Source organism: Phyllobates terribilis, unplaced genomic scaffold, assembly GCF_046119375.1.
Source record: "Phyllobates terribilis strain yellow unplaced genomic scaffold, ASM4611937v1 Scaffold_11__3_contigs__length_659146591, whole genome shotgun sequence".
Classification (NCBI taxonomy): domain Eukaryota; kingdom Metazoa; phylum Chordata; class Amphibia; order Anura; family Dendrobatidae; genus Phyllobates; species Phyllobates terribilis.
The window spans coordinates 262,339,209-262,352,879 of NW_027362771.1; the positions used below are offsets into that span (position 1 = coordinate 262,339,209).

The 13,671-nt window shown below is 40.3% G+C and overlaps 1 protein-coding gene across 4 annotated transcripts in view; it reads left to right on the forward strand.

The window, feature by feature from the left end:
• CCDC146 (coiled-coil domain containing 146) overlaps nt 1–13,671 on the forward strand; it is a 177,279-nt gene that overhangs the window by 61,480 nt on the left and 102,128 nt on the right. For all 4 annotated transcript variants that reach the window (XM_073652283.1, XM_073652281.1, XM_073652284.1 and 1 more), the window contains exon 3: nt 3,508–3,590. In XM_073652283.1, coding sequence (XP_073508384.1) covers nt 3,508–3,590 — 83 coding nt within the window. The remainder of the gene's footprint in view (nt 1–3,507; nt 3,591–13,671) is intronic.

The window sequence follows — 13,671 nt, forward strand, 5'->3', positions numbered from 1 at the left end:
GTCATCAGATCTAGAGACTATGACAAAATCTTGAAGAAAAAAAGCAGCATTTGAGTTTCATTATGTGACTCTTGCAAAATATCACAAAGTCTAGAGAATCCCCCAGGGCCTTTGAGTTCGTCTCAAGCCAACCATTTTTCAGGACAAGAAAGATTTCTGTTCTCAGTTTGAAGGAATTATTAATAAATGTTCTATGGATAGTATGCTACTTACTATCCAATACCTTCAGAAAGAAATTGCGGATGTTGAACTTCAGATTGGTTATTGCATTTTCATGGTCGCTTTAATTCTTAATAAATTAGTTTTTTGGCAAAATAAGAAATATTTTTTCTACATTATTAGTGCCGAAGGTCTCTTTATATATTAAATTGGACTTTTTCCTTCTGAGCACATACCAATTTTTATGTTATATTGATTCTGCGGAATTGTTGGGGATCATATACTGTGTGGTACTATACACAGTAAGCTGACAATCAGTTGTGTGGACAGAGTTATACACAGCTCACCGACTGAGCTCTGCTAGATATGCAGCAGATTCTATCATAGCTGCTGCACCATGTAAACTATGTGATACATCCCTGGAATCAGGCTCTCTGTCCCTACCTCATGCTGTTTTCAGATTACATAGCAAAAACCTGCTGACAGATTCCCTTTAAGTAAATGTGAAGTTTTGATTTCAGTAGTGATGTACTGTCTGTTACTATAAATATAGGATTGCAGAAACATAAATAGTGCCTTCTGTTTTACCTTAGAGGCAGAGGAACTCTGAAGAATGTACCACCCCCTTTGTTATAGCGACCATTGAGGGTCCCCCAATACGATCTTCTAACATTTCTTCATGAGTTTACCTCTGTTCTGCTCTAATAATATAGATTGATAGACTAGAACCAAATGCTGGGATCATGAGTTGACCTTTCTATGTCCTTTTACGTGGGCCGTTTGATGCCAACAAATTAAATTCAGTCATATGTAAATCTTATTAAGTAATTTGTACATAAGTCCAAATCTTACATTATTTTCCGAATATAGATGTAGATGTTCACCATCATAACAGTTAGCCCTATTAAATGCAATTAAAGGGCTTGTAATTGGAGTAGATAATTACTGTGAGCAGCTGGACATGTGTCATGAGCTTAAAAAAATAACTTGGCTGTGTTTTTATTTTGACAACCAAGTTGTGACAATTTTTAGAAATTACTTATATCTGCGGGAGTATTTAAGCATCACAGGAATAGACTTATATCACTTCTTATATTCTGCTCTTAACATTTGTTTTCTGAAGAGTAATACAAAATATAAAACTACCGTATTTTTCAGACTATAAGACGCACCGGACCATAAGACGCACCTAGGTTTTAGAGGAGGAAAATAGAAAAAGAAATGTAAGCAAAAAATATGGTCCTGATGCACTGATATGGGGGAGGGGGTTTGCTGCTGACACTGGTATAGGGGTAATGTCCCCCAATTCTGTTAATATCCTCCAACCTGGTATATATGGCCCCTCCTTCCTGTTATACGTGGCCCCCATCCCCATCCTGGCACCCCTCATCCTGATATGCATGGCACCCCAATCACCCATCCTGGTATGCATGGCACCACTGATCCCCATCCTGGTATGCGTGGCACCCCTGATCCCCATCCTGGTGTGCATGGCACCCCTCATCCCCATCCTGATGTGCATGGCACCCCAATCCACCATCCTGGTATCGTTGGCACCTCTGATCCCCATCCTGGTATCCATGGCACCCCTGATCCCAATCCTGGTATGCATGGCACCCCTCATTCCCATCCTGGTATGCATGGCACCCCTGATCCCCATCCTAGTATTCATGGCACCCCTGATCACCATCCTGGTATGCATGGCAACCCTGATCCCCATCCTGGTATGCATGGCACCCCTGATCCCCATCCTGGTATGCATGGCACCCCTGATCCCCATCCCTCTTCCTGGTATGCTTGGCACCCCTCATCCCTCTTCCTGGTATGCTGCACACAAAAAAATAAACACATCTACTCACCTTTCTTCCCTGTGTTCCAGCGCTGCGTCCTGCTCTGCTGCCAGCACAGCATGTCACAGTGTGCCCTCACACTGTGACATGCTGTGCCGGAAGAGACACTGCTCCCCACGCCGGGACTGTGTGCGTGGGGAGCAGTGACCATTCATTCTCCCATACAGCCACCATATACAGCCATACATTCTGACTATAAGACGCACCCCCCACTTTCCTCCAGTTAATCCGACATATACCGTAATTAACAAAAATTATAAACGGGTATATTTTTAATTGTAATAGTGCAGCTATAATAAAAATGGTAATAATAATAATAATACATTTGTGAGGCTTAGTCCCAGTTAGTAAGTTAGTGTAGTGTTAGGGTAGGGAGTAAAATTGGGGGAGGAAGGTAGAACTTGATGAAACTACAGGTGCTTCTCACAAAATTAGAATATCATCAAAAAGTTAATTTATTTCAGTTCTTCAATACAAAAAGTGAAACTCGTATATTATATAGTCATTACAAGCAGAGTGATCTATTTCAAGTGTTTATTTCTGTTAATGTTGATGATTATGGCTTACAGGCAATGAAAACACAACGTCTATCTATATACAAGATGTGTACAATCTGATAATGGAAATCAAAATTAGGGGTAGGTGGATTATAGAGATGAATATAGATCAAAAACCAAGGGACAAGCCCAGAAAAAATATTGATGATAAAATGCCCAATCCCTACCTACCCGTATAGGTTGGCACCCTAAAAGCACGAATGGCTCCCCGCTCAACGTATACTTGCCCGTATCCACCCTTGTAGACCCTATCGTCTCTGGTACTTAAAGGGATGTCTTAGAAGTACCATTAAACAATTGTAGGGGCAAATGTAAACTCTTGTGTCTAGTCAGTAGATACCTACAGTTTAAAGGTAGACAAAAGCAACCAATAAATAACATGGTCAATGAATCAGTATAACTGTAGCAACCTTTTTCAAGCCATTAACCTTTAGAACTTTTACATCTTTCATTTACATTTTCAAGATCATTTATTTGGCATATTTCAGCCAAGTGAGAGAAAAATATAGGAGTTTTCCACTTTTAGGTGTTTATTCTCTTTTTTTTTGCCAGCGTTGTATTAAAATAATGAAATCAGAGCGTATTTATCTTCCTCGAGTCCAGGGCTGGCTGTACTCAGCTGCTCTGATTTCTGTGTTGTGGCTGCAGTGGTGATGTTACCACTGCAGCCAATCACTGAGCTTAGCGGTTTGGACCGCCTACATCGGCAGAGTCGACCAGGTCAGTAATTGGTTGTATCGATGATGTGCTCTATAGCCATAACGTCACCACTGCAGCCAAAACACAGGGACGGTGGTGGAGAGCCAGCGTTAGCAGGTGAGTATTAATCATATCTTCACATTTTACCTAAAAGAGGAAAATTAGGATCAGTTATGTGTGTACAACTATTTATGTATGTTTAAAAACTGAAAAGTATTTCCTTTTTTTTTTTTTTTTTACAGTTGCTATCATTTGGTAAAATCCCTGGAACGAGAGTAGCTGAGCTGAAGGCAAAGTATACCTTGCTGTATGAGACACTGAAAAGGTACTGTGGTTTACATTTTATCATTATTAGACATTACATTAGATGTGATACAGCTGAACGTACCTGGGATCTTGTAGTCCTGATGTGAGTTGGGGATCTTTATCTTGTCCGGGGTCAATATAAATGGACAGGTTTTACTTTTTTTTTCTGGTTGCAGGGGAATGTTCCTGTAGCTGGTGAAGAGGACAGGGAGCTTCTGACAATGATGCTTCTTAGATTTGGGGGCTGCCTAAAACACAGAAGTTAGGGGTCTGGAAATATGGATTGTAATCGGGCATCTTTTTGTAGTAAGGGTTGTAGTTTCCATGCAGCTCTCCTTAGCACCTCCAGATTTGGATTGTAGGTGACTACTAGAGGCACCCGGTTGCTTTCTTGTTTTGTTTTGTAATGTAGGAGGTGATTCCTTGATATTCTGGTGGCTCTTGTAATCTGGTTCTCAATTGTTCTTGGATGGTAGGCCTGATTCAAAAAGGTCTTTCTGAGGCCACCAAGGTGTTTGTCTCTATCTATAGGGTTGGAACATATCCGATTGTATTTGATGGCTTGGCTGTAGACAATAGAGTTTTTTTATGTGTTTTGGATGAAAATTGTCCCATTTAACGTATGTTGGACAGTTGATTGGCTTCCGGTACAAGGATATCTCTATTTCATTGTTCTGTAGCTTAATGATGGTGTCCAAAAAGTTAATATCAGTACAGTAAACTGTCCACATTTTACCTTGTGACAGGCCCTCTTTATTGCTAGGTAACAGTTTTGTGTTAGTAGAGACGACAGTGTTTGTTTCTTCATATTTTCTAACATTATGATTTTCTTTTAAGGATGTGGTTTTTTGGTATTCTTGTGGTATCAGGTGTGTCTTCCTTCTCTGATATCTTTTATTCTGTGAACATGCTTGTAAACTTTTTTTCTACCTTCTTTCTGCTTATCACCTAAAAAGTTTGTTTTCATCTTGACAACTTCATGCAAAGTGTTATGACTTCATAAAAAGAAAAATATTCAATCATAACATTGGAGCCATATACTTTCTTCTTTACTATTATTTAGATGTTAAAATAATAGTTATATCAAGCTTGCATGTACAGTTGAAACCAGAAGTTTACATACACTATATAAAAAGACACATATACATGTTTTTCTCAATATCTGACATGAAATCAGAATAAACCTTTCCCGTTTTAGGTCAATTTGGATTACCATCATTTTTAATATTTGCCAAATGCCAGAATAATGAGAGAGAGAGAATGTTTTAAGGCATTTTTATTACTTACTGCAAAGTCAAAAGTCTACATACATTTCATTAGTATTTGGTACCATTGCCCTTAAACTGAATGACTTGGGTGAAACATTTGGGATATCCTTCCACAAGCTTCTCACAATAGTTGGTCGGAATTTGGGCCCATTCCTTCCTGACAAAACTGGTGTAACTGATCCAGGTTTGTAGGTCGCCTTGCTCGCACCTGCCTTTTCAGTTTTGTCCATAAATTTTCAATAAGATTGAGATCAGGGCTTTGTGATGGTCACTCCAAAACATTGACTTTGTTATCCTTAAGCCATTTTGTTACTATTTTGGCAGTATGCTTCAGGTCATTGTCCATTTGGAAGACCCATTTCCGCCCAAGCTTTAACTTCCTGGCTGATGTCTTGAGATGTTGCTTCAGTATTGCCCCATAATCTTCTTTTCTCATGATGCTATTTATTTTGTGAAGTGCACCAGTCCCTCCTGCAGCAAAACTACCCCACAACATGATGCTGCCACCCCCGTGTTTCACAGTTGGGATGGTGTTCTTAGGCTTCCAAGATTCTCCCTTTTTCCCAAATGTAACGATGGCCATTATGCCCAAAAAGTTCAATTTTAGTTTCATGAGACCGCAGGACATGTCTCCAAAAATGAAGGTCTTCGTTCCTGTGTGAATTTGCAAACATTAATCTGGCTTTTTTTCTCTTTCTTTTGGAGTAATGGCTTCTTCCTGGCAGAGTGGCCTTTCAGCCTATGTTGATACAGTATTTGTTTCATTGTGGATATTGACACAATCTTAGCAGCTTATGCCATCATCTTCACAAGGTCTTTTGCTTTTGTCCTTGGGTTGATATGCACATGTCGGACCAAAACATATTCATCTCTGGGACACAAAACAAGTCTCCTTCCTGAGCAATATGATGGCTGGACATTCCCATCTTGTTTGTACTTACGTATAATTGTTTGTACATATGAACGAGGCACCTACCGGTATTTAGAAATTGTACCCAAGGAAGAGCCAGACTTGTGCAAGTCCACAATTATCTTGGCTCATTTCTTTAGGCTTGCCCATAATGCTACACAAAGAAGCAGTGTGTTTCAGGTGTGCATTAAAATACATCCACAGGTACAGTACAGACCAAAAGTTTGGACACACCTTCTCATTTAAAGATTTTTCTGTATTTTCCTGACTATGAAAATTGTACATTCACACTGAAGGCATCAAAACTATGAATTAACACATGTGGAATTATATACTTAACAATAAAGTGTGAAACAACTGAAAATATGTCTTATATTCTAGGTTCTTCAAAGTAGCCACCTTTTGCTTTGATGACTGCTTTGCATTAGACATTAGACCAGTGGATATCTGTGCTTTGGTCTGATGAGTCCAAATTTGAGATCTTTGGTTCCAACCACTGTGTCTTTATACGACGCAGAAAAGGTGAACGGATGGACTCTACATGCCTGGTTCCCACCGTGAAGCATGGAGGAGGAGGTGTGATGGTGTGGGGGTGCTTTGCTGGTGACACTGTTGGGGATTTATTCAAAATTGAGGGCATACTGAACCAGCATGGCTACCACAGCATCTTGCAGCGGCATGCTATTCCATCCGGTTTGCGTTTAGTTGGACCATCATTTATTTTTCAACAGGACAATGACCCCAAACACACCGCCAGGTTGTGTAAGGGCTATTTGACCAAGAAGGAGAGTGATGGGGTGCTACGCCAGATGACCTGGCCTTCACAGTCACCAGACCTGAACCCAATCGAGATGGTTTGGGGTGAGCTGGACCGCAGAGTGAAGGCAAAAGGGCCAACAACTGCTAAGCATCTCCGGGAACTCCTTCAAGATTGTTGGAAAACCATTTCCAGTGACTACCTCTTGAAGCTCATCAAGAGAATGCCAAGAGTGTGCAAAGCAGTCATCAAAGCAAAAGGTGGCTACTTTGAAGAACCTAGAATATAAGACATATTTTTAGTTGTTTCACACTTTATTGTTAAGTATATAATTCCACATGTGTTAATTCATAGTTTTGATGCCTTCAGTGTGAATGTACAATTTTCATAGTCAGGAAAATACAGAAAAATCTTTAAATGAGAAGGTGTGTCCAAACTTTTGGTCTGTACTGTATGTCTCTAATTAACTCAGATGTTGCCAAAAAAGGCTTCCAAACACATGACAACATCATATGGGTAGTCCAGAATTGTTTAAAGGCATAGTAATCTTAGTGTAAGTAATAAAAATACCTTAAAACATTCTCTCTCACTCATTATTCTGGCATTTGGCAAATATTAAAAATTATGGTAATCCTAATTTCCTTAAATGGGAAAGGTTTATTCTGATTTCATGTCAGATATTGAGAAAAACAGGCATATGTGTCTTTTTATATAGTGTATGTAAACTTCTGGTTTCAACTGTATGTATGTATGTATGTAGATATACAGAGTGATCTATTTCAAGTGTTTATTTCTGTTAATGTTGATGATTATGGCTTACAGCCAATGGAAGCACAAAAGTCATTATCTCAGTAAATTACTTTATAACAACAGCTTGAAAAATGATTTTAAAATCCGAAATGTATGTTCAGTAAATGCCCTCAATACTTGGTCGGGGCTCCTTTTGCATCAATTACTGCATCAATGCGGCGTGGCATGGAGGCGATCAGCCTGTGGCACTGCTGAGGTGTTATGGAGGCCCAGGTTGCTTTGATAGCAGACTTCAGCTCATCTGCATTGTTGGGTCTGGTGTCTCTCATCTTCCTCTTAACAATACCCGATAGATTCTCTGACCAATCAAGCACAGTGATACTGTTGTTTTTAAACCAGGTATTGGTACTTTTGGCAGTGTGGACAGGTGCCAAGTCCTGCTGGAGAATGAAATTGCCATCTCCAAAAAGCTTGTCAGCAGAGGGAACCATGAAGTGCTCTAAAATTTCCTGATAGATGGCTGCGCTGACTTTGGTCTTGATAAAACACAGTGGACCTACACCAGCAGACGACATGGCTCCTCAAACCATCACTGATTGTGGAAACTTCACACTAGACCTCAAGCAGCTTGGATTGTGGCCTCTCCACTCTTCCTCCAGACTCTGGGACCTTGATTTCCAAATGAAATGCAAAATTTACTTTCATCTGAAAACAACACCTTGGACCACTGAACATCAGTCCAGGTCTTTTTCTCCTTGGCCCAGGTAATACTCTTTTGGCGTTGACTATTGGTCATGAGTGGCTTGACACAAGGAATGCGACACTTGTAGCCCATGTCCTGGATATGTCTGTGTGTGGTGGCTCTTGAAGCAATGACTCCAGTAGCAGTCCACTCCTTGTGAATTTCCCCAAAATTTTTGAATGGCCTTTTGTTAACAATCCTTTCAAGGCTGCCGTTATCCCGGTTGCTTGTGCACCTTTTTCTGCACACTTTTTCCTTCGTTCCACTCAACTTTCCATTAATATGATTGGATACAGCACTCAGTGCACAGCCAGCTTCTTTAGCAATGACCTTTTGCGGGTTACCCTCCTTGTGGAGTGTGTCAATGACTGCCTTCTGGACATCTGTCAAATCAGCAGTCTTCCCTATGATTGTGGAACCTACTGAAACAGACTAAGAGACCTTTTTAAATGCTTAGGAAGCTTTTGCAGGTGTTTTTTGTTAATTATTCTAATTTACTGAGATAATGACTTTTGTGTTTTCATTGGCTGTAAGCCATAATCATCAACATTAACAGAAATAAACACTTGAAATAGATCACTCTGTTTGTAATGGCTCTATGTAATATGAGTTTCACTTTTTGTATTGAAAAACTGAAATATATTAACTTTTTAATGATATTCTAATTTAGTGAGAAGCACTTGTGTGTGTACATATATGTGTGGGTGTGTGGGTGTATATATATATTACACATATATATATACAGTACAGACCAAAAGTTTGGACACACCTCATTTAAAGCTTTTTCTGTATTTTCATGACTATGAAAATTGTACATTCGCACTGCAGGCATCAAAACTATGAATTAACACATGTGGAATTATATACTTAACAAAAAAGTGTGAAATAACTGAAAATATGTCTTATATTCTAGGTTCTTCAAAGTAGCCACCTTTAGCTTTGATGACTGCTTTGCACACTCTTGGCATTCTCTTGATGAGCTTCAAGAGGTAGTCACCGGAAATGGTCTTCCAACAATCTTGAAGGAGTTCCCAGAGATGCTTAGCACTTGTTGGCCCTTTTGCCTTCACTCTGCGGTCCAGCTCAACCCAAACTATTTCGATTTGGTTCAGCTCTGGTGACTGTGGAGGCCAGGTCATCTGGCGTAGCACCCCATCACTCTCCCTCTTGGTCAAATAGCCCTTACACAGCCTGGAGGTGTGTTTGGGGTCATTGTCCTGTTGAAAAATAAATGATGGTCCAACTAAACGCAAACCAGATGGAATAGCATGCTGCTGCAAGATGCTGTGGTAGCCATGCTGGTTCAGTATGCCCTCAATTTTGAATAAATCCCCAACAGTGTCACCAGCAAAGCACCCCCACACCATCACACCTCCTCCTCCATGCTTCACGGTGGGAACCAGGCATGTAGAGTCCATCCGTTCACCTTTTCTGCATCGCACAAAGACACGGTGGTTGGAACCAAAGATCTCAAATTTGGACTCATCAGACCAAAGCACAGATTTCCACTGGTCTAATGTCCATTCCTTGTGTTCTTTAGCCCAAACAAGTCTCTTCTGCTTGTCGCCTGTCCTTAGCAGTGGTTTCCTAGCAGCTATTTTACCATGAAGGCCTGCTGCACAAAGTCTCCTCTTAACAGTTGTTGAAGAGATGTGTCTGCTGCTGAAACTCTGTGTGGCATTGACCTGGTCTCTAATGTGAGCTGCTGTTAACCTGCGATTTCTGATGCTGGTGACTAGGATAAACTTATCCTCAGAAGCATAGGTGACTCTTGGTCTTCCTTTCCTGGGGCGGTCCTCTTGTGATCCAGTTTCTTTGTAGCGCTTGATGGTTTTTGCAACTGCACTTTCAAAGTTTGCCCAATTTCTCGCACTGACTGACCTTCATTTCATAAAGTAATGATGGACACTCGTTTTTCTTTACTTAGCTGCTTTTTTCTTGCCATAATACAAATTCTAACAGTCTATTCAGTAGGACTATCAGCTGTGTATCCACCAGACTTCTGCACAACACAACTGATGGTCCCAACCCCATTTATAAGGCATGAAATCCCACTTATTAAACCTGACAGGGCACACCTGTGAAGTGAAAACCATTTCCGGTGACGACCTCTTGAAGCTCATCAAGAGAATGCCAAGAGTGTGCAAAGCAGTAATCAAAGCAAAAGGTGGCTACTTTGAAGAACCTAGAATATAAGACATATTTTCAGTTGTTTCACACTTTATTGTTAAGTATATAATTCCACATGTGTTAATTCATAGTTTTGATGCCTTCAGTGTGAATGTACAATTTTCATAGTCAGGAAAATACAGAAAAATCTTTAAATGAGAAGGTGTGTCCAAACTTTTGGTCTGTACTGTATGTCTCTAATTAACTCAGATGTTGCCAAAAAAGGCTTCCAAACACATGACAACATCATATGGGTAGTCCAGAATTGTTTAAAGGCATAGTAATCTTAGTGTAAGTAATAAAAATACCTTAAAACATTCTCTCTCTCTCATTATTCTGGCATTTGGCAAATATTAAAAATTATGGTAATCCTAATTTCCTTAAATGGGAAAGGTTTATTCTGATTTCATGTCAGATATTGAGAAAAACAGGCATATGTGTCTTTTTATATAGTGTATGTAAACTTCTGGTTTCAACTGTATGTATGTATGTATGTAGATATACAGAGTGATCTATTTCAAGTGTTTATTTCTGTTAATGTTGATGATTATGGCTTACAGCCAATGGAAGCATAAAAGTCATTATCTCAGTAAATTGCTTTATAACAACAGCTTGAAAAATGATTTTAAAATCCGAAATGTATGTTCAGTAAATGCCCTCAATACTTGGTCGGGGCTCCTTTTGCATCAATTACTGCATCAATGCGGCGTGGCATGGAGGCGATCAGCCTGTGGCACTGCTGAGGTGTTATGGAAGCCCAGGTTGCTTTGATAGCAGACTTCAGCTCATCTGCATTGTTGGGTCTGGTGTCTCTCATCTTCCTCTTAACAATACCCGATAGATTCTCTGACCAATCAAGCACAGTGATACTGTTGTTTTTAAACCAGGTATTGGTACTTTTGGCAGTGTGGACAGGTGCCAAGTCCTGCTGGAGAATGAAATTGCCATCTCCAAAAAGCTTGTCAGCAGAGGGAACCATGAAGTGCTCTAAAATTTCCTGATAGATGGCTGCGCTGACTTTGGTCTTGATAAAACACAGTGGACCTACACCAGCAGATGACATGGCTCCTCAAACCATCACTGATTGTGGAAACTTCACACTAGACATCAAGGAGCTTGGATTGTGTGCCTCTCCACTCTTCCTCCAGACTCTGGGACCTTGATTTCCAAATGAAATGCAAAATTTACTTTCATCTGAAAACAACACCTTGGACCACTGAACATCAGTCCAGGTCTTTTTCTCCTTGGCCCAGGTAATACTCTTTTGGCGTTGACTATTGGTCATGAGTGGCTTGACACAAGGAATGCGACACTTGTAGCCCATGTCCTGGATACGTCTGTGTGTGGTGGCTCTTGAAGCAATGACTCCAGTAGCAGTCCACTCCTTGTGAATTTCCCCAAAATTTTTGAATGGCCTTTTCTTAACAATCCTTTCAAGGCTGCCGTTATCCCGGTTGCTTGTGCACCTTTTTCTGCCACACTTTTTCCTTCGTTCCACTCAACTTTCCATTAATATGCTTGGATACAGCACTCAGTGCACAGCCAGCTTCTTTAGCAATGACCTTTTGCGGGTTACCCTCCTTGTGGAGTGTGTCAATGACTGCCTTCTGGACATCTGTCAAATCAGCAGTCTTCCCTATGATTGTGGAACCTACTGAAACAGACTAAGAGACCTTTTTAAATGCTTAGGAAGCTTTTGCAGGTGTTTTTTGTTAATTATTCTAATTTACTGAGATAATGACTTTTGTGTTTTCATTGGCTGTAAGCCATAATCATCAACATTAACAGAAATAAACACTTGAAATAGATCACTCTGTTTGTAATGGCTCTATGTAATATGAGTTTCACTTTTTGTATTGAAAAACTGAAATATATTAACTTTTTAATGATATTCTAATTTAGTGAGAAGCACTTGTGTGTGTACATATATGTGTGGGTGTGTGTGTGTATATATATTACACATATATATATATACAGTACAGACGAAAAGTTTGGACACACCTCATTTAAAGCTTTTTCTGTATTTTCATGACTATGAAAATTGTACATTCGCACTGCAGGCATCAAAACTATGAATTAACACATGTGGAATTATATACTTAACAAAAAAGTGTGAAATAACTGAAAATATGTCTTATATTCTAGGTTCTTCAAAGTAGCCACCTTTTGCTTTGATAACTGCTTTGCACACTCTTGGCATTCTCTTGATGAGCTTCAAGAGGTAGTCACCGGAAATGGTCTTCCAACAATCTTGAAGGAGTTCCCAGAGATGCTTAGCACTTGTTGGCCCTTTTGCCTTCACTCTGCGGTCCAGCTCAACCCAAACTATTTCGATTGGGTTCAGCTCTGGTGACTGTGGAGGCCAGGTCATCTGGCGTAGCACCCCATCACTCTCCCTCATGGTCAAATAGCCCTTACACAGCCTGGAGGTGTGTTTGGGGTCATTGTCCTGTTGAAAAATAAATGATGGTCCAACTAAACGCAAACCAGATGGAATAGCATGCCGCTGCAAGATGCTGTGGTAGCCATGCTGGTTCAGTATGCCCTCAATTTTGAATAAATCCCCAACAGTGTCACCAGCAAAGCACCCCCACACCATCACACCTCCTCCTCCATGCTTCACGGTGGGAACCAGGCATGTAGAGTCCATCCGTTCACCTTTTCTGCATCGCACAAAGACACGGTGGTTGGAACCAAAGATCTCAAATTTGGACTCATCAGACCAAAGCACAGATTTCCACTGGTCTAATGTCCATTCCTTGTGTTCTTTAGCCCAAACAAGTCTCTTCTGCTTGTCGCCTGTCCTTAGCAGTGGTTTCCTAGCAGCTATTTTACCATGAAGGCCTGCTGCACAAAGTCTCCTCTTAACAGTTGTTGAAGAGATGTATCTGCTGCTAAAACTCTGTGTGGCATTGACCTGGTCTCTAATCTGAGCTGCTGTTAACCTGCGATTTCTGATGCTGGTGACTAGGATAAACTTATCCTCAGAAGCATAGGTGACTCTTGGTCTTCCTTTCCTGGGGCGGTCCTCTTGTGATCCAGTTTCTTTGTAGCGCTTGATGGTTTTTGCAACTGCACTTTCAAAGTTTGCCCAATTTCTCGCACTGACTGACCTTCATTTCATAAAGTAATGATGGACACTCGTTTTTCTTTACTTAGCTGCTTTTTTTCTTGCCATAATACAAATTCTAACAGTCTATTCAGTAGGACTATCAGCTGTGTATCCACCAGACTTCTGCACAACACAACTGATGGTCCCAACCCCATTTATAAGGCATGAAATCCCACTTATTAAACCTGACAGGGCACACCTGTGAAGTGAAAACCATTTCCGGTGACGACCTCTTGAAGCTCATCAAGAGAATGCCAAGAGTGTGCAAAGCAGTCATCAAAGCAAAAGGTGGCTACTTTGAAGAACCTAGAATATAAGACATATTTTCAGTTGTTTCACACTTTATTGTTAAGTATATAATTCCACATGTGTTAATTCATAGTTTTGATGCC